At 37.3% G+C, this 16,500-nt stretch overlaps 1 protein-coding gene across 3 annotated transcripts in view; it reads right to left on the reverse strand.

Moving 5' to 3' along the window:
* Nucleotides 1-16,500, reverse strand: part of LOC127629680 (small G protein signaling modulator 2-like) — a 77,196-nt gene that overhangs the window by 14,097 nt on the left and 46,599 nt on the right. For 2 of the 3 annotated variants that reach the window (XM_052106883.1, XM_052106882.1), the window contains exons 4-11: nucleotides 10,710-10,874; nucleotides 10,373-10,440; nucleotides 10,036-10,184; nucleotides 8,015-8,149; nucleotides 6,305-6,429; nucleotides 4,696-4,763; nucleotides 4,147-4,310; nucleotides 3,642-3,777 (exon numbers count right to left, since the gene is read on the reverse strand). In XM_052106883.1, coding sequence (XP_051962843.1) covers nucleotides 3,642-3,777; nucleotides 4,147-4,310; nucleotides 4,696-4,763; nucleotides 6,305-6,429; nucleotides 8,015-8,149; nucleotides 10,036-10,184; nucleotides 10,373-10,440; nucleotides 10,710-10,874 — 1,010 coding nt within the window. Of the gene's footprint in view, nucleotides 1-1,778; nucleotides 1,917-3,641; nucleotides 3,778-4,146; nucleotides 4,311-4,695; nucleotides 4,764-6,304; nucleotides 6,430-8,014; nucleotides 8,150-10,035; nucleotides 10,185-10,372; nucleotides 10,441-10,709; nucleotides 10,875-16,500 lie in introns of all 3 variants that reach the window. The other variant, XM_052106881.1, reaches the window with a different exon arrangement.

The raw sequence follows: 16,500 nt of genomic DNA on the forward strand, positions 1-16,500 counted from the left end.
GAACAGAGGTAGGTTTTGTCAAAAACAACATTTCGGACAAAAAGCTGAGAAGCTTTAGTATTAGTATGGTGTTCCACTTCTTCACGTTTGAGACGATCGCAGTCTGTTTCTTTGATCAAAGAGTTGCGTACTCTTTCAAAACATGCGTGCGGGTCTTCCTTACCGTATTCCACCTAAAACACGGATACCCGGAAAATTCCGTGTTTGGTGGGGAAAGAGTTAAAGAACTAGATTTTTACATTTTCTGCAAGAGTCGTGCTCGTTGAAATGAGCAGTTGCCAGGGCGAAACTATGAGGTTGCTGAGGTGTTCTGCTTGTTTGTTAAGGCATTGTTATGTGGTTTCTAGAGTGTTCTGAGTGGTTGCTAGATGTTTGTTTACTGGCCTAAGTCAAAATATCCCATCCAAAATCTCAATAATTCTCAATAGTTCAGATAAAACAACATGGTGCTGACCACAGTAGAGTTTGTCTTAGGGAGAAACATAATCAAAATTGTATCTGGTAAGAAACCTAATTAAGTTTTTACATTGAAACATGTTTGAATTAAAATATTAGAGTTTCTAGTTTCATCCGATACGCCATTTTAAAATGGACAGCACACTGGAGGTAAAGTCATTCCCTAGATAGGGAGGAAGGGAGCATCATATAGCTCTCTATACAGCTTAGTGTATTCAATCTAAACTTCCAATCAAAAGTTCAGTTTCAGGCTGCAGATGATGTTTGGACCACTCAACATGTTAGCAGATTTGGGACAATTGTAATCAGTACATAGATTCAGAATTTATCATGTATAATTTTATTTGAACATGGTTGGCAGTGATTGGATGATGCTGGACATTATTTTGAATCAGAATTAATTATGTTAATGTCTCACAAACATGAATAACCAACACTGCTGGAAACATAATAAACAATTAGATAAAAAACTAGAGTTTCTATAGCTTGGTATTATTTAACATTTCACAACTTAGTCCCGCTGTCCACAGATGTTGCCATGAATTTTTAGGAAAATTATTTGCTCTAAAATAAAATAGTTTGCGTGTTTATTAGATGCTACTAGTTATAAATCAAAAAGGCAAATGGAAAATGCACACAGCAGTCATGGCTCTGGTCTAAGTGGGTTATATCATTTTTCCTACACATTGACTTGTCCCTCCTTTTCTTTAAAAAACTTAACGTCCAGATTTCTTGAGGGTTTAAAGACAGAAATGTTAAGCTTATAAATTTTATAAAAGCATTTAAATTAAATATTCATTCAAAAAATCTTTGTTTTCAGAGTAGTTTTAGGGTTTACAGCATTATGTCACCATGGCAGCCAAGTTGAAAAACTAATCTCTTAGACAAACTGCATGATTGAGGTTTCCTTACTGTCTGTAGGGTTAGTTGTTCAAATCCCTAACCCAAAGTATGAGCAATAGTCATAATGAGGCTTGCCTTTGCAAGCACCACTGATAAGCTGGAATAGGTGCCTTGTAACATACAAACAACATACACCTTGGACCTCACTTGATCTAGCTTTTGTTTTATCTACAAATTATTACACCATGGTTGCCATGGTTACATGCACACAGGTCAGGCCAACAAAAAGCAGCCCCGAATTGAGTTACTAGAACACTGCGATGCCTGAGGTGCCAGCTGTGGCTCAATGTTCCCTCACTGACTAACAACCGGCTGCACTGCTGGACTGCTGCTGTGGGGATCAGGTAACAGTTGCAATGAAAAGAAAGAAGGATGGGGAGCTGGGGTGGGGGGTGAGGTGGGTCACTGGTGATAAAAACCTTTCATGACATTAGGGTCTGTGAGGTTCCGTGAGCAGATCATTGAGATCATTGCGTGAAGTCTATCTTCCTCCTCCTCATCGTCGTCCAGAGAGGGCGCACGACTGCCCGTGGTGTGGTGGTAGTTTATTGTGACAGCTTGGGTGATAAAAGAATACAGTTTAGCACCCGCCTCTGTAGCAACAGTCATGCTTAAATCACACATGCACACACACATTGATATAAAAAATGGCACTGAAATCCCAGTTCAAAACGGTGAAAATCCAAAGCTAACACTCACATCCCTCCTAGCAGCCTCCATGGCGGCTGTTATGCTTCACATAAACAGTGAAACGTGAGAACACAACACACTAACAACGAGATGAAGAGACAGTGGCTGATGCAGCCTGTATTTGAAATGGGGGGGGGGGGGGGTCTTATGTCCCTTTCTGTATCATTGAATTAAAACAAAGAACAAAATCGTAATTTTTTTAGACTTATTGACACAAAATAAAGGTATTTTTTGAACTTAGTAATTCAAAACTTATTTTCCATCTGAATTTTCTAAACACGCTAAAGTGTCCACGCACAGTCCCATTCTGTAACTGTCCAGAGCCCCCAAGAGCCTTGACTGATGCAATTCAAACACTGGATACAGCCCGAATCAGAGTTCAGCCATCTTATAGATGTATATACGATTATATCAGGGTTCCCACTTATTTCAAGGCACAATTTTCCAGGATATTTCCAGGACATTTTTTCTGCCTAATGGGTGTAATATATAAAGGAATATTCTGGGTTCAACACAAGTTAAGCTCAATCGACAGCATTTGTTGATTACCACTGAAATGTTTTTCGACTTGTCCATCCTCTTCTTTTAAAAAAGCGAGGTTACAGTGAGAATACATTTTTGTGGTAATCAACATTATGCCACAAATGCTGTTGGTTCAGCTTAACTTGTACTGAACCTGGAATATTCCTTTAAGCAAAAACACGAGAGTTCATGATGTATATTGTGTTTATTTGATCTGAATTTCATATTCAACAGATTCATTAAATTGTATCATCAAAATGGCATCTAATTAAATGAATTCATTCAAACTTAAATCGAATGAAATTATTATAGTATTCATTTTTATTTTGAACCTTGCAGCACATGCAGATTATATATATATTTCATGAAATCACAAACTTTTGTGGTTTAATGGACTCTTTTCACAGACTTATTCAGGAGCGTAAATCTAGTTTTTTATATTTGCAATTTTTTAAAATAATTTTGTGTATTATATTAGTTTTATAAAATGAGCTACCACAGCTGTGGTGAGGTTTCAATTACAGCTGCTGAGAGGGTGACAGAAAATGTGGCCTCTTTCCCTCTTCTGACTGCTGTAAATCCACCACTTTTGTAGCAAAAGGGTAAGCAACAATTGTATTTTCTGTGGTCTCCCTGCTATCGTTTACTTCCACATTCCAAACCCGGATAAGTGAAAAGGAGAAAAGAAAGAAGAATATTTTGAATTTGCACTATATAAATACTTAGCAAAGAAGAGATGATAGAGGATGAGCAGAGAATGTATGTGACATGGTTTTGTTTATGACTAAACTGTTAACGTTGTTTCACAATGCGCAGCCATCAACAGTGACAAAGTGATACATATTTGTGTATTTGACACCTATCCCGATCGTTACCATGTTTTTGTACATGCAACAAAAACTTTTTTAGCAAAACAGTCAAAGGTTTTTTTTTTAACCTAAAATATTTTCCAGAACAAATAATCATTACTATTTTTTTTAGGTTTTCCAGGATGCGTGGGAACCCTGGTTGGTGGAGTGTTAAATGAGTAAATGGATGTGTGATGGATGGACGTCTGGATGGATACTCACTTGAGTCGTGACAGTGTCCCGGATAAACAATGCGAAACACGTAGTCTGCAGCGATCTGCTCCTCTCCATCCCCGCCATCCTGATCAACTAAACGGGCAGTGTTGTTCCTCTTACGAAGTTTAGGGAAGACTTTGCCCTGTCTCACGCACACACACACACACACACGCACACACACACACACACACACACGCACACACATGCACGCACACACATGCACGCACACACGCGCACACACGCGCGCACGCACACACGATCATATTCAAACATAAGGCATTTTTCAAATGAATAACATTTTGCAATTAATTAGAAACTCTTAATTGAACATAGCCATATGTTAACACTATGTAAAAGCTAGAATTCAAACAAGCAGACTGGAATAAAGCTTTTATTTATTCCATCTAAAAACAAGGATGTCAAATGCTAAAATCTATTAAAGATTCAGATGCAGGTCATTAATAGTAACTGCTGAATACATTAGAGTAAGATGGCACTAAACAACACTCACCTTACCCCTCTGGGACCAGAGAGGGGGATCCAGCTGACCCCGGGGCAGTAGACCTGTCTCCAAACAGGACAGGAAAGCCAAAAGGTGGCCCCCAGGGGGGAAGTGCAGAGGAGGCCTCTGGATCCCATCCTGACTTACTAACACCAGAGTGCCACCACAGTCCGCTGAGAGAAATTCACATAAATATACATTTATTTTAAAACATATTATATCATTTTCATTAAATGAATAGTAAACAAACAATGCAAATGTTTTTTTTTTAAATGATAGATTCAACATTCAAATTATGCAAATTAAATCATAAATCTTATCCTATTTTTTCATTTATTTTAGACAAGGGCATTACAGGTATTTTACTTTACATTTTAGTTATTTCATTTTATAATTTACATAATGTAAAATTATTACATACTTTTTAGTAAAATCTTACGTTTATTACAAACTTTGATGTGGAAACACCGATCAATGAACCTCTTGGACTCAATTTAAAACTACAGAAGTTGAAGAACGTGATTAAGAGAAAATCCTTTTCCATGTTATTATACTTACGGCGCTGATGACAATGTAGGCAGACGATCTGTCTTAAAGGCACAGTCAATGCGTAGTCCCAATAAATACTAGAGTTAGAGAGAGGGAGAAAGTGTTTTTGGCAACAGTGTGTATTATTGCAAGCAATGTGTTTAAAGGATTAAATCAGATAAATTAAAGAGATAGTTTTAAATTCTCTAATTTTCTCACACTCATGCCATCCCAGATGTGTATAACTTTCTTCCTTCTGCTGAAAACAAAGATTTTTAGAAGAATATTTCAGCTCTGTAGATCCATATCAGCAAGTGAATGGTGACCAGATCTATGAAGCTCCAAAAAACATATAAAGAAAGCACAAAAGCAATCCATAAGACTCCAGTGGTTTAATCCATGTCTTCTTAAGCGATATGATAGGTGTGGGTGAGAAACCGATCAATACTGAACTCCTTTTCCACTCTAAATCTCCAATTTGACCAGCCCTACTATGCACATTTACAAAAGGTCTTCTTTTCTTTATTGCCGATTCACAGTCTTTGTACATATCGCCACCTACTGGGCTGTTGTGCACATAGGATTTATTTATTCTTTCCTTTGCTTTATCTCCTTTTTTATTTCTCCACCCTGCCCAGTAGGTGAGGATATGCATGAAAAATGTTAATCGTCAAAAACTAGAAGAAGTACTTGGTCCTCTCATGAACATGCATAGGAGGGCTGGTCATAATGGAGATTTCATAGCGCGTGTGGTTTCTCAGTCATATGGATTAATTTTATGCTGCCTTTATGTGATTTTTAGAGCTTCAAATTTCTGGACACCATTCACTTGCATTGTAAGGATCAACAGAACTGAGATATTCTTCCTAAAATCTTTTAGAAAGTCGTACATATCTGGGATGCCATGAGGGTGAGTAAATGAGAGAATTTAAACTGTACTATTCCTTTAAGCCATTGTTTTCATAGAGAGCAGCATTAAGATGTCTATCCGCATAATGCTCGATTTCCCAAAGTGCTACTGTAGTTTTGTGTTGAGTCAGGTCTCTTCTATCATTTTATGTTCAAAATATACTGTATAATAAAAAACAAAGTTTTAGGCTAGAGATATATTTTAATGGTGGATATCCCCCTCTACGCTTGCACTACTGTGGTGTTCAGACAAAATGACAAATTATGAACAAATTAACAAAAGCAGTTTTAAATTAACTTTGGTAACCTGTTCTGCTAAAATGGGCCCATAACCATAGTTTTTTTTTTTTTGTCTTTAGCCTGTTTAGCTAATCTTTTGCAATTCCTCTTATAGACACAATCAAAATATAATTTCTGTTACATTTAGATGTCCACTTCCTCCATTAAAATATATTATATATCCTTGTATAACCTTGTTGACCAATAGCAGGATCTTATGTTTTCCTTTTCCTTCCTCTGTTAAATGAACTGCTCTATCCACCTTAGCAAACTTACACCAATTAAATCAGTTACATGTCATGTAAAGTTTACAATTTTAAGCAACAGTTTACAATTATTTACAGTGATAGGGTATCACTGTATTATCTTAAGATTTATGACACTCCAACCTTATCTGGTCCATTTTACCTGATTACCCAATTTTCTTGAATATCCCCTTTGTGTGTATTACCTCTTCTCTAGGTCACAGTCGCCCAGAGTTCCATTGATTAGCTGATTGGGTGTCCACTTCAGCGTGAGTGTTTCCGCTGCCTGATGGAGGGACAGGTAACCACGCAGCACCTCCATGTCCTTCTTCTGCAAAGAACAAAGACTTTATCAAAACCACAAATAATAATACACAGCAGCTTCCCCCATTCCTCTTAAAGGTGGTCTAAAAAGCCTTTATTATCATTATCAGCAGCCTTACATATTAATCTCTGTCTCTTTCCTGTGTATGAGTTTAATAAATACTTTAAGGGACAGTTCCCCCAAAAATAAAATTCTCTCATTATTTACTCAACCCCATGCCATCCCAGATGTGCATAACTTATTTCTGCTGAACACAAAGAAAGGTTTTTAGAAAAATATCTCAGCTCTGTAGATCCATACAATGCAAGTGAATAGTGGCAAGAACTTTGAAGGTCAAAAATCACATAAAGGGAAGCATAAAAGTAATCCACATGACTCCAGTGGTTAAATATAAATCTTCAGAAGATATATAATAGGGGTGGGTGATAAACAGATCAATATTTAAGTCATTTTTAACTATAAATCTCTACTTTCAGTTCCATATTCTTCTTTTGTTTTTAGCGATTCACATTCTTCGTGCATATTGCCACCTACTGGGCAGGGAGGAAAACAGAATTAAATATTGATCTGTTTCTCACCTATCACATCACTTCTGAAGATATAGATTTAACCACTGGAGTCTTATGGATTACTTTAATGCTGCCAAAGTCACCATTCACTTTGTTGGGACCTACAAAGCCTAAATATTCTTCTAAAAATCTTTCAGCAGAAGAAAGAAAGTCATACACATCTGAGATGACATTCCTTTAATCATAAAATGAAAAATCTCTCATTAGAAACATTTGAATTCCACAGAAAAAAATAAGAGCATAGGAGTTTGTAACGACACGATGGTGAGTAAATAATGACAGAATTTTTTTGGGGGTGAACTTTTCCTTTAATATATCAGGAAGAAAGGGATAAAAAATAAAAGAGAAGCGAAAGATCACAGAATGACAGAGAGAGTGAGTGATACAATCAAACAAGTGATATAAATAAAATGTCTCTTACGATTTACCGGGATAATGATAGCTGCAAGATGCATCAGGTTTCACACTGAAATCCAATTACACCTGAATCACTGGGATCCTACTGGCAAGGGCCATTTACACTATTGATTTCTACAAGTCCTTGCCAGACCCAGCACTCTGCGTGCCCAGCTACATCAGTCACCATGGCAAATCTTATAGACATGCACACAAATGCGCACAGGAAAACACACACAGACACCACATCCTTGACTCATACTTGATGACAAATCTAGTGTGGTGTAATGGCTAATCCAGTCTGCCTTTTCCATTTCAAAAGACTGGCCAACTATCAGCCAGAAATTCAGCACTGATTGGCTGATTCATTGGAGAGTAGCAAATGCCAGGGACTGTTTGGACAAGAAGGGATTTTCTCCATCTACACATGTTGTAAACCATTGTGGCCCTTTTCCCATAACCAGCCCCTATTGTGAAGCACTTATTGATTAGATGTGACTCATTGATCTAAAATCAATACGTTTTGTTACAACCATAAAGAGAATTATTTCCCGCAAATCAAACCAATTTTCCAGTAAGTGATTTTGAATGTGTGCGACAGCATGTCTTTGTGTTTACCGTCTTACCGGTTGAACAAGTACGTTGTTCTTTCCGTAGAGCAAGTGAACACGTGAATTTTGGTGCAGGGATTCAACATACTCTCTCGCCGAAGCTGCAAACTTGTCCTCAGACATGCTACCACTAGACTGCCTCTTTCGGATCTATAGAAAGTGAATGTGTGACCATGAATATGAAATATTTATGTAATATACAGATAGGTTAAGCATTTAGAAACACCACCAGTCAAAAGTTTGAACACGCTTGAGAAGGGTTGTCACGATTATGATGATTAATTGTCAAACAAATTGTCATGCTTTTGTCATATGTATGCTTGATTAACATTAAGAAGTAATGTATTCATATTTAACAATTACAGGCTTTTAAAACGTATGAATGACATTAAAAATTGTATTTAAATCTAAAAATATTTTTAATAATTTTCAATAAATCAACTTTAGTCTTGGTCCATTTTGCATTTACACTGTTGTTTGTGGAACCCAGCCAACCTGAATACCTATTATTATATTATATTCGTAAAAATATTTCTATCCAAAAATCTTCACTTTCACACGTTACTTATTTTTAAAATTTTTCTTTTCTCCCCTTTTTCTCCACAATTTGGAGTACCCAATTCCCAATGCGCTCTAAGTCCTCGTGGTGGCGTATTCACTCACCTCACTATGGGTGGCGGAGGACGAATCTCAGTTGCCGCCATGTCTGAGACCATAAATCCATGCATCTTATCACGTTGTTTGATGAGCGCATTCACACGGAGACATAGCTTCATGCTATTCTCCACGTCATCCACACACCACTCACCATGCGCCCCACCAAGAGCAAACCACATTATTGTGACCATGAAGAGGTTACCCCATCTAACTCTACCCAAACGGGCCAATTTGGTTTCTTAAGAGACCTGGCTGGAGTCACTCAGCACACCCTGGATTCGATCTTGCGACTCCAGGTGTGTTAGTCAGCGTCTTTACTCGCTGAGCCACAAAGACCCCTTTCACATGTTACTTTAAGGCTCTCCAATTTAACCCACAAGTCCTTATTTCAAATGAAGAAAGACCTTTCAGATTCTGTGTTTTTTCATTCTATAATCTCGGGCTCCTCTGTGTCATTAACACTGCGTGTATGAACCCACAATGCCATTACACAATGGTTAAATTAAACTGAAATGGAGCACTTTACATTCCCTAAAATCCTTGTTTATATTTTTACCGGAGTTTGGTGCAAACCTCCACAGACGGCATGTGCATCACTGCGCTTCAATTCTGGTTCTGAAGCTGTTAATATTCATGCGCTCTTCAGGAGCTGCACTAAGCATGGTCTGTGGTGCGAATTAGTGAGACGGATGGAGATCAATTGAACGAGAAACTCAAACGCACCGTTCATTCCCTTATTTGGAGAGTAAAACGTGATTGGTATTGGTAAAGTGCACAATAATTGCGTTTATCACAATTTACCACGGATAGATCAAATAACCGCGATCGAATGATTATTAAGTAATCGCGACAGGCCTACACTTGACTGAATTTATGTTTCTCATGCATCTTAAAAACCTTTAGATCAAAATGCTTCTGCTTAAATGCTTGAAATTAGTTTTGTAAACAAATATAAATTGTGCTTACTTAAGAATTTATTTACAAAACCAATGGCTCTTTTAAACTGAGTTGTTCAAAGTCAAGCAAAAGCAGCCAAAAAGTGACAAGAATGAATGGGAACGCCTTAAATTCTGTTAAAAAGCATCCCATGTGTTGGGGGAGCAACTCATGAAGTTGGTAACGAGAATGCCAAGAATAGTAATCTAGGCAAAATGTGGCTACTTTGAAGAAGCTAAAATATAACATATTTTTTTGGTCTTTACATAATTCTTATACTTCCATTTGTGCTATTTCCCAGATTTGATTACTGAAATGTGGAGAATAATAATAATAAAGAACAAGTACCAGAAGGCATGTCCAAACTTTTGACTAGTAGGGTACTATTACAAAAATAACAATATCAAAACACCCCATGTGCTCTAACGGCATGATTTTCTCACCCCGAGTGCAGGCCTCTGGCCCGGCGAAACCTCTTGACCTCTGTGGGCCCCGTGGATACGATGCCTCTGCACCAACTCATTGGCTGACGGGTCTGTCCAGAAATGATCTGATGTCTTGAGCTTGGTGTACTCCAGAGCACAAGGCCCTACTATAGATGAAAAACATTTATTTCACACAAACAATCTGACAAACAATCTGTATTGTAATACAATAATGCTGAGCTAACACCATTTGAATGTCTTTTTAAAGCACTGAATATATTTTTCATAACCTGTAAACCTTAATTTCACCTATAAATCTTTCCTGAGTGTGTTTGTAAGCATTAGACAGACTTACCCAGAAGCGCTGCCAGTATAGGGCCAAACACGTAGTCGTGCATCAGGGCCTCCTTTTCATAATACTTACTGCAGAGACACACAAACCAATAACAGACAATGTGTTAGTCAAAAACCAGAGACCTATTTCAAAAGCTGAATGAACAGCCCATTATACCTGAGAGTGAAAGCTATCACCATGAACATAAAGAATATCAGATTTCAAGCCTGAATCTTTGCAAATAATAATATGAACAAAGACAAGATGCTCTTGTAATGAATGCAGCGTGGTCGCAGTTTATACAAAATCAAACAGAGAAAGCAGAATGGACTGGAATAGAGGCAGATATTCTAATTACCTCGCATTATCCACAATGTACTGCACGACTTTGTCCAAGACTTTTTCAAAAAGGGCAGTGCGGACCCATATGTGCTTGATTGCCTGTGCAGAGAGAGGCTGGGGTGCTTTGCCGACTGAAGAACCCTGCCTCCTGAGGGGCTCTTGTCCTGTGCTTTGGGTTCTCCTAAGATACAAAATCAATACAAACACATTCACACAAGAGAACATGACTGAACATGTGTCTATATGACCAAAAACAGTCAAAACACAAGCACATAAAGTGAGATCTTGCAAATCCTTGCAAGTCTATTGTGACCAAATGACACAAAAGTTATTTTTACAAACATTTTCTCATAACATAACTTAACATAACTATTTCCGACCAATAATAAGATCAGTTGTTTTCCTGTGTTGATGTATTCTCTATTAAAACAGGACGTATCAAAGGACTCTAACAGGCTTTAGTTACTTCACGGCTAAGAACCATGATTTACTACTTGCTAGTCATTTGCAGGTTGCATGGGGGGGCATTCTCATTCTAGTAAGCATATGATTTGACAAAAATCTTTGGGATTGCAGGATGAGTCATATATTTGTTTTGGTCTGTAACTTTTGGTCATTTTTAAAAGTGTAGACCTACTAAAGAAATTGTATCAATATTTAGGAGTACAAAATAGCTATGTCTTAAAATAATTATATATAGATTTTTGATCATCACGTTATTTTATCAATATATTTTTAGGCATCGATATATTAACATTAGCCGACATTTAAATAACAAGCCTAATTTGCATGATTTCCAATTCATTCACCTGGGGTTCTGTTTCGGTTTTTCTACTTCAAGAATGAAAGTGATGTTGATGAGTTTGCAGGTTAGTGTATGAAACCGGTTTAACTCTGCAAACTGAAGGATTATAAATTATTATGCAATTTCTCTGTATGTAGCTTTGAAGTGGTTTCATTCAAGCTGTCAAACCACAAAAAGACATTGTGTAGGCTCTATGAAAGATGCATGTACACAATATATCATCCAGTGATGGCTAGATTAAATAATCTTTGTTATTTGATAATGATTTGGGTCAAAGCTAACAAAAAACTAAGCGTGTTACGCTCTGTGTCACTGAAGAATTTTAAGCAGCCTCAAGAGACTGAAAGACCATGCTTATATGAACCTTAATAGAAAAGAATTGCTTCAAATTTTAGAAAGCGCCATTTCGTCCACCAGACACATCCGGTGTGTGACACACTTTAATTTACCCTGCCGCTCACGCAAAGTTGTGTTAAGAAATATGTATGAAAAGTTAAAAACTTTTGTGCATTAGGTAGACCTATTCATCAATAATCATCGGATACATCAGATAATTGATGTGTGAAAAAGGCATTGATCCCAAGCCTAGTGCAAAACCATACAGATGGTCTCAAAGCGAATAAATGAGGATTAAAAGCCACAAAACTCTACAGTAAAGCTTTTGCTTTTACTTTTACAGTAAACCTGAATGACTGTTTGTCATCAGAATAAATAATTTAAAATGCAGATCATTGCAGAACAATATTTTTGGACCTGTAGCATTGCTTCCTTGTCGTTCACTTGTCGCCGAAAGTTTGGACTTGTGTGAATAGGTGTCCTTATACACCCTGCAATAAATCTCATACTTACATTGTTTGGCCTCATAAAAGGGACACAAAAGGGGCTATGATGGGTTATTTCTTAGTGTTTGCGAGTCCTGTACTTTTCCATACAGCATCTCAACAGGATGACATGACTGCTCATCAATAACAGTGCAGGAAGGCCAGCAGCAGAGCCTACTTGAACCCGCTGGGCCATTCAGCCAATGAAGACAACACACACACACACATATACACACAATGACAGGAACGGAGCATGTGTCATCCCAAAAGACTCACCTCAGAGTATTAAAAGAGATAAATCTCACAGATAAAAGACTGAGTAACACATGAGTTGGAACATCTAAGATTAAAGTTATTGCACCATCACTCACACAGGCCACTCAACGCATCTAAAACAGCCATTCCTCTCATTTCAGAAAAGCTAAATCTATGCAATTATGTTTTCACTGAAATTATATCACAGCACTGTGAGTTATCAGTAATGTTTCTTGAGAGCCAGACATCAGCTCTAGGCTGGCAGTGAGTTGTCAACAACAACTCAAATGAAAATAAAGAGAAAAAGAAATCACTGAGGATCCAATAAGACAAAAAAAATAATCTCATGCTTTAGGGCGCTGTCACAAGATACCATTGCGGAAAGCCGATACTGAACAAAGCTCTTGGGGAAAACAATAGCGCTAATGAAAAAATATTACGAATGTAATCGGTTTAAGGAATATTCCGGGTTAATTTCGATTTAATGTTCATATCCTGGATCTGAAGCATTACCACAGACAGTAATTTCGACTCGTTCCTCAGCGTGCATAAATGAACTGGAAACACAATTACAGTAATACACTTACAATGAAAGTCTAACAGGCAACCAGTGTTTAACAGAGGAAATGTGAAGCTCTTTTTTTGTTAGAGCAATTAAACAAAAAAATTGTTACTTGAGCGTAAAAGTTGTGTAAATCTTTGTTTTAAGGTGGGACTATTTTTCTAGGTGAAGGAACTTCTAGTCATTTACTTATAGATATTTCATAAATCTATGACAAATGCTTTACAGATATGGTAGTTACCAACACCGACTGTTCTCACCATGCCAACACCGACTGTTCTCAGTCACCCAACGTCATTTTCAAACTAAAATGTATTAGTGTGGACGTGGCCTAACTTAATAGCAGGTAATGACATTAAAGTCTTTCAAATATGGCACTTCGAGATGCGTTATGGCAGCTTTGAATCACTGATGATCAGTCACAAGAACGAACCAATGACTTCTGACTTCATTGACAATAAACATGGTGTTATGTCGTGACACATTTGAACTTTAGCGCAAGCACAAATTAGATTTGAGAGCTACGGCTAAGTGCAAAGATTTCAGTGAATGGTGACTAACACTTGGTTTGTTCCTTGTACAAAGCTATCGTATGGAAGAAATTCCATAAACAAATTGATTAAATCAGAATTTTCATTTTAACCTTGTCCGCCCCCCTTAAACATGCGTGGACATTTTATTTTGGCTTTGCTATATGAAACACATAATTGAAATTAATTTAATCCAACTGATCTCAGTTCAGGAGACTGTGATATCAGTAAAAAGGGTTAAATATTTGACAAAATGTGACAAAACAACATGGTTTCGATCACAGAGTTTGTCTTTAGGAGAAACACAAACAAAATTGTATCTGGTAAGAAACCTAATGACGTTTTTACATTGAAAACTGTTTGAGTCAAAATATTAGAGTCTCTAGTTTCATCCGATATGCCATATTTTAAATGTTTGTGATTTATCACAAAATGCTATGCTGCTAAATACAATGTCCACTAATGTGTAATTCAGCAGATTTTCTATATTTACTGTGCATTATCACACTGAGAATCAATGGATTCATTCAAAAGCTGAAACAGTTTGCTTTCAGAGGCTTTATATGGAGTTAGGATGAAAATAAGGTGCATTTCAAACTGTTCTGAGACCAGTGGAGACAGAGAGCACACTGGAGGTTAAGTCATTCACTAAATAGGGAGCAAGGGAGCATCCTATAGTTCTCTATGCAGCCAATCGCATTCAATCCAAACTTTCAATCAAAAATTTTGTTTCAGGCTGCAGATGATGTTTGGACCACTCAACATGTTAACAGATTTGGGATAATGGTAATCAATACATAGATTCAGAATTTATCATGTATAATTTTATTTGAACATGGTTAGCAGTGATTGGATGATGCTGGACATTATTTTGAATCAGAATTAATTATGTTAATTTCTGATGAAATGTCTGAAACGTCTCACAAACATGAATAACCAACACTGCTGGAAACATAATAAACAATTTGATTTATATTTTATGATTTATAATAATAATAACAATAAATAATAATCAGACTTTCTATAGCTTGGTATTATTTAAAATTTCACAACTTAGTCCCGCTGTCCACATATGCTGCCATCAATTTTTAGGAAATCTATTTGGTTTTCGTTTTTATTTTTTTGCATTGCACTGCATTTTTGTTTATTAGGTACTACTAGTTACAACTCAAAAAGGGATATGGAAAATGCACACAGCAGTCATGCTCTGGTCTCAGGAAGTTAAGCTGAACTATACCTTTAGGTTAAAAATAACCTAGAATATCCCTTTGTGAATGTTTCTGTGACTCTAAACTTTTTTGAGATTAGTTTGAAGGCCGTGAAGAGCTGGGAGAAGTGTTGTAATGTTGAGTTTACAGACTTGAGGGAGTCCATCATGGGCTTTAGCCAATAACAGCCCACAGTCATCACTCTCTCTCCAGCCCAGACACCACACTACACCATAGTACCACCCAGCTACAGATACACCAGTGATAGAAGAGTCTGCTGCCTGCCACAGTGGCCCATCTCCTCTGATTTACATAGAAATTGATTTCAAAACGGCTTACCTTATAGACTGTGTGTGAGTGTGTGTGTGTGTGTGTGTGGCCACAGCTGAGGAAATTCATTCTAAACAAGCAAATAAATTCCAGTATCACAGATGAGCTGCATGAGCTACAGTATGCAGATGCTATGGAGATGAAACGGTGAAATTCAGCTCTAAGAGCAATAATATAGACTTGTGTGCCAGCAACCACAGTCCAGATCCCAAACCCCCCCATCTTTTATCCCAACCTAGTCTCACAGAAATATATTACTATACCTACAGTTTTGCTAAATAATTTTTACGTGGCTTGTTGTAGGTATTGCGGCAGCCTCCTGTTGAAATAAACACTAGATACACTACAATAACAATGACTTCTATTCACTTTCACTCAAACCATGAGTTAAATGCCAGATTATCAGTACATAAACACTTACTTTTCAATTTGTTCATCAGATAATGCTTTCTTATTACATTAAAACACTTTTACTAAAGTGTATGAAACATTTTATTTCTATAACATAACCAACTACATTTACAATCTTTCTCAAATGTCATTGAAGTTCATATTGTGAAGCATCACAATATGAACTGATATTATTCATGTCACATTTACTTTTTAAGAAATTATCGGTTTGGTTTAAAGTTAGAATAGGGAGGTCGATTTAATAGATTTAAACTTTGATAGAGCATTACCCTTTAAAACCTCATCTGTATAGGAGAACATTTTAGCACCACACAGTTTATATTTCACCTCGAAACTGCCACAATATGAGCAATGAACCACGTAATGTCATTTTGTAGAAATGTCACCAGTCACATCATTTTCAAGAGTTCAGGCTGTTATATTAATAATTTAGCCACTAGTCAAGTAATTTTTATTTATATAGCGCTTTTCACAACACAGACTGTTTTAAAGCAGCTTTACAGGAAAACATGCATTAAAAAAATGAAACTGTAATATCTATAAAGTCTTAGGACTGAGCTTGTTGTCATTGCAGGCAATCTCAACGCAGTGCGTTACAGGGATGACATCCTCCTCCCTCATGTAGTATCCTTCCTGCAGGCTCATCCTGACATGACCCCCCAGCATGAAAATGCCACCAGCCATACAGCTCGTTCTGTGCGTGATTTCATGCAAGACAGGTACGTCAGTGTTCTGACATGGCCAGCGAAGAGCCCGGATCTCAATCCCATTGAGCACGACAGGGACCTGTTGGATCGGAGGGTGAGGGCTAGGGCCATACCCCCCAGAAATCTCTGGGAACTTGCAAGTGTCTTGGTGGAAGAGTGGGGTGACATCTCACAGCAA

Source organism: Xyrauchen texanus, chromosome 36, assembly GCF_025860055.1.
Source record: "Xyrauchen texanus isolate HMW12.3.18 chromosome 36, RBS_HiC_50CHRs, whole genome shotgun sequence".
Taxonomy (NCBI): Eukaryota; Metazoa; Chordata; class Actinopteri; order Cypriniformes; family Catostomidae; genus Xyrauchen; species Xyrauchen texanus.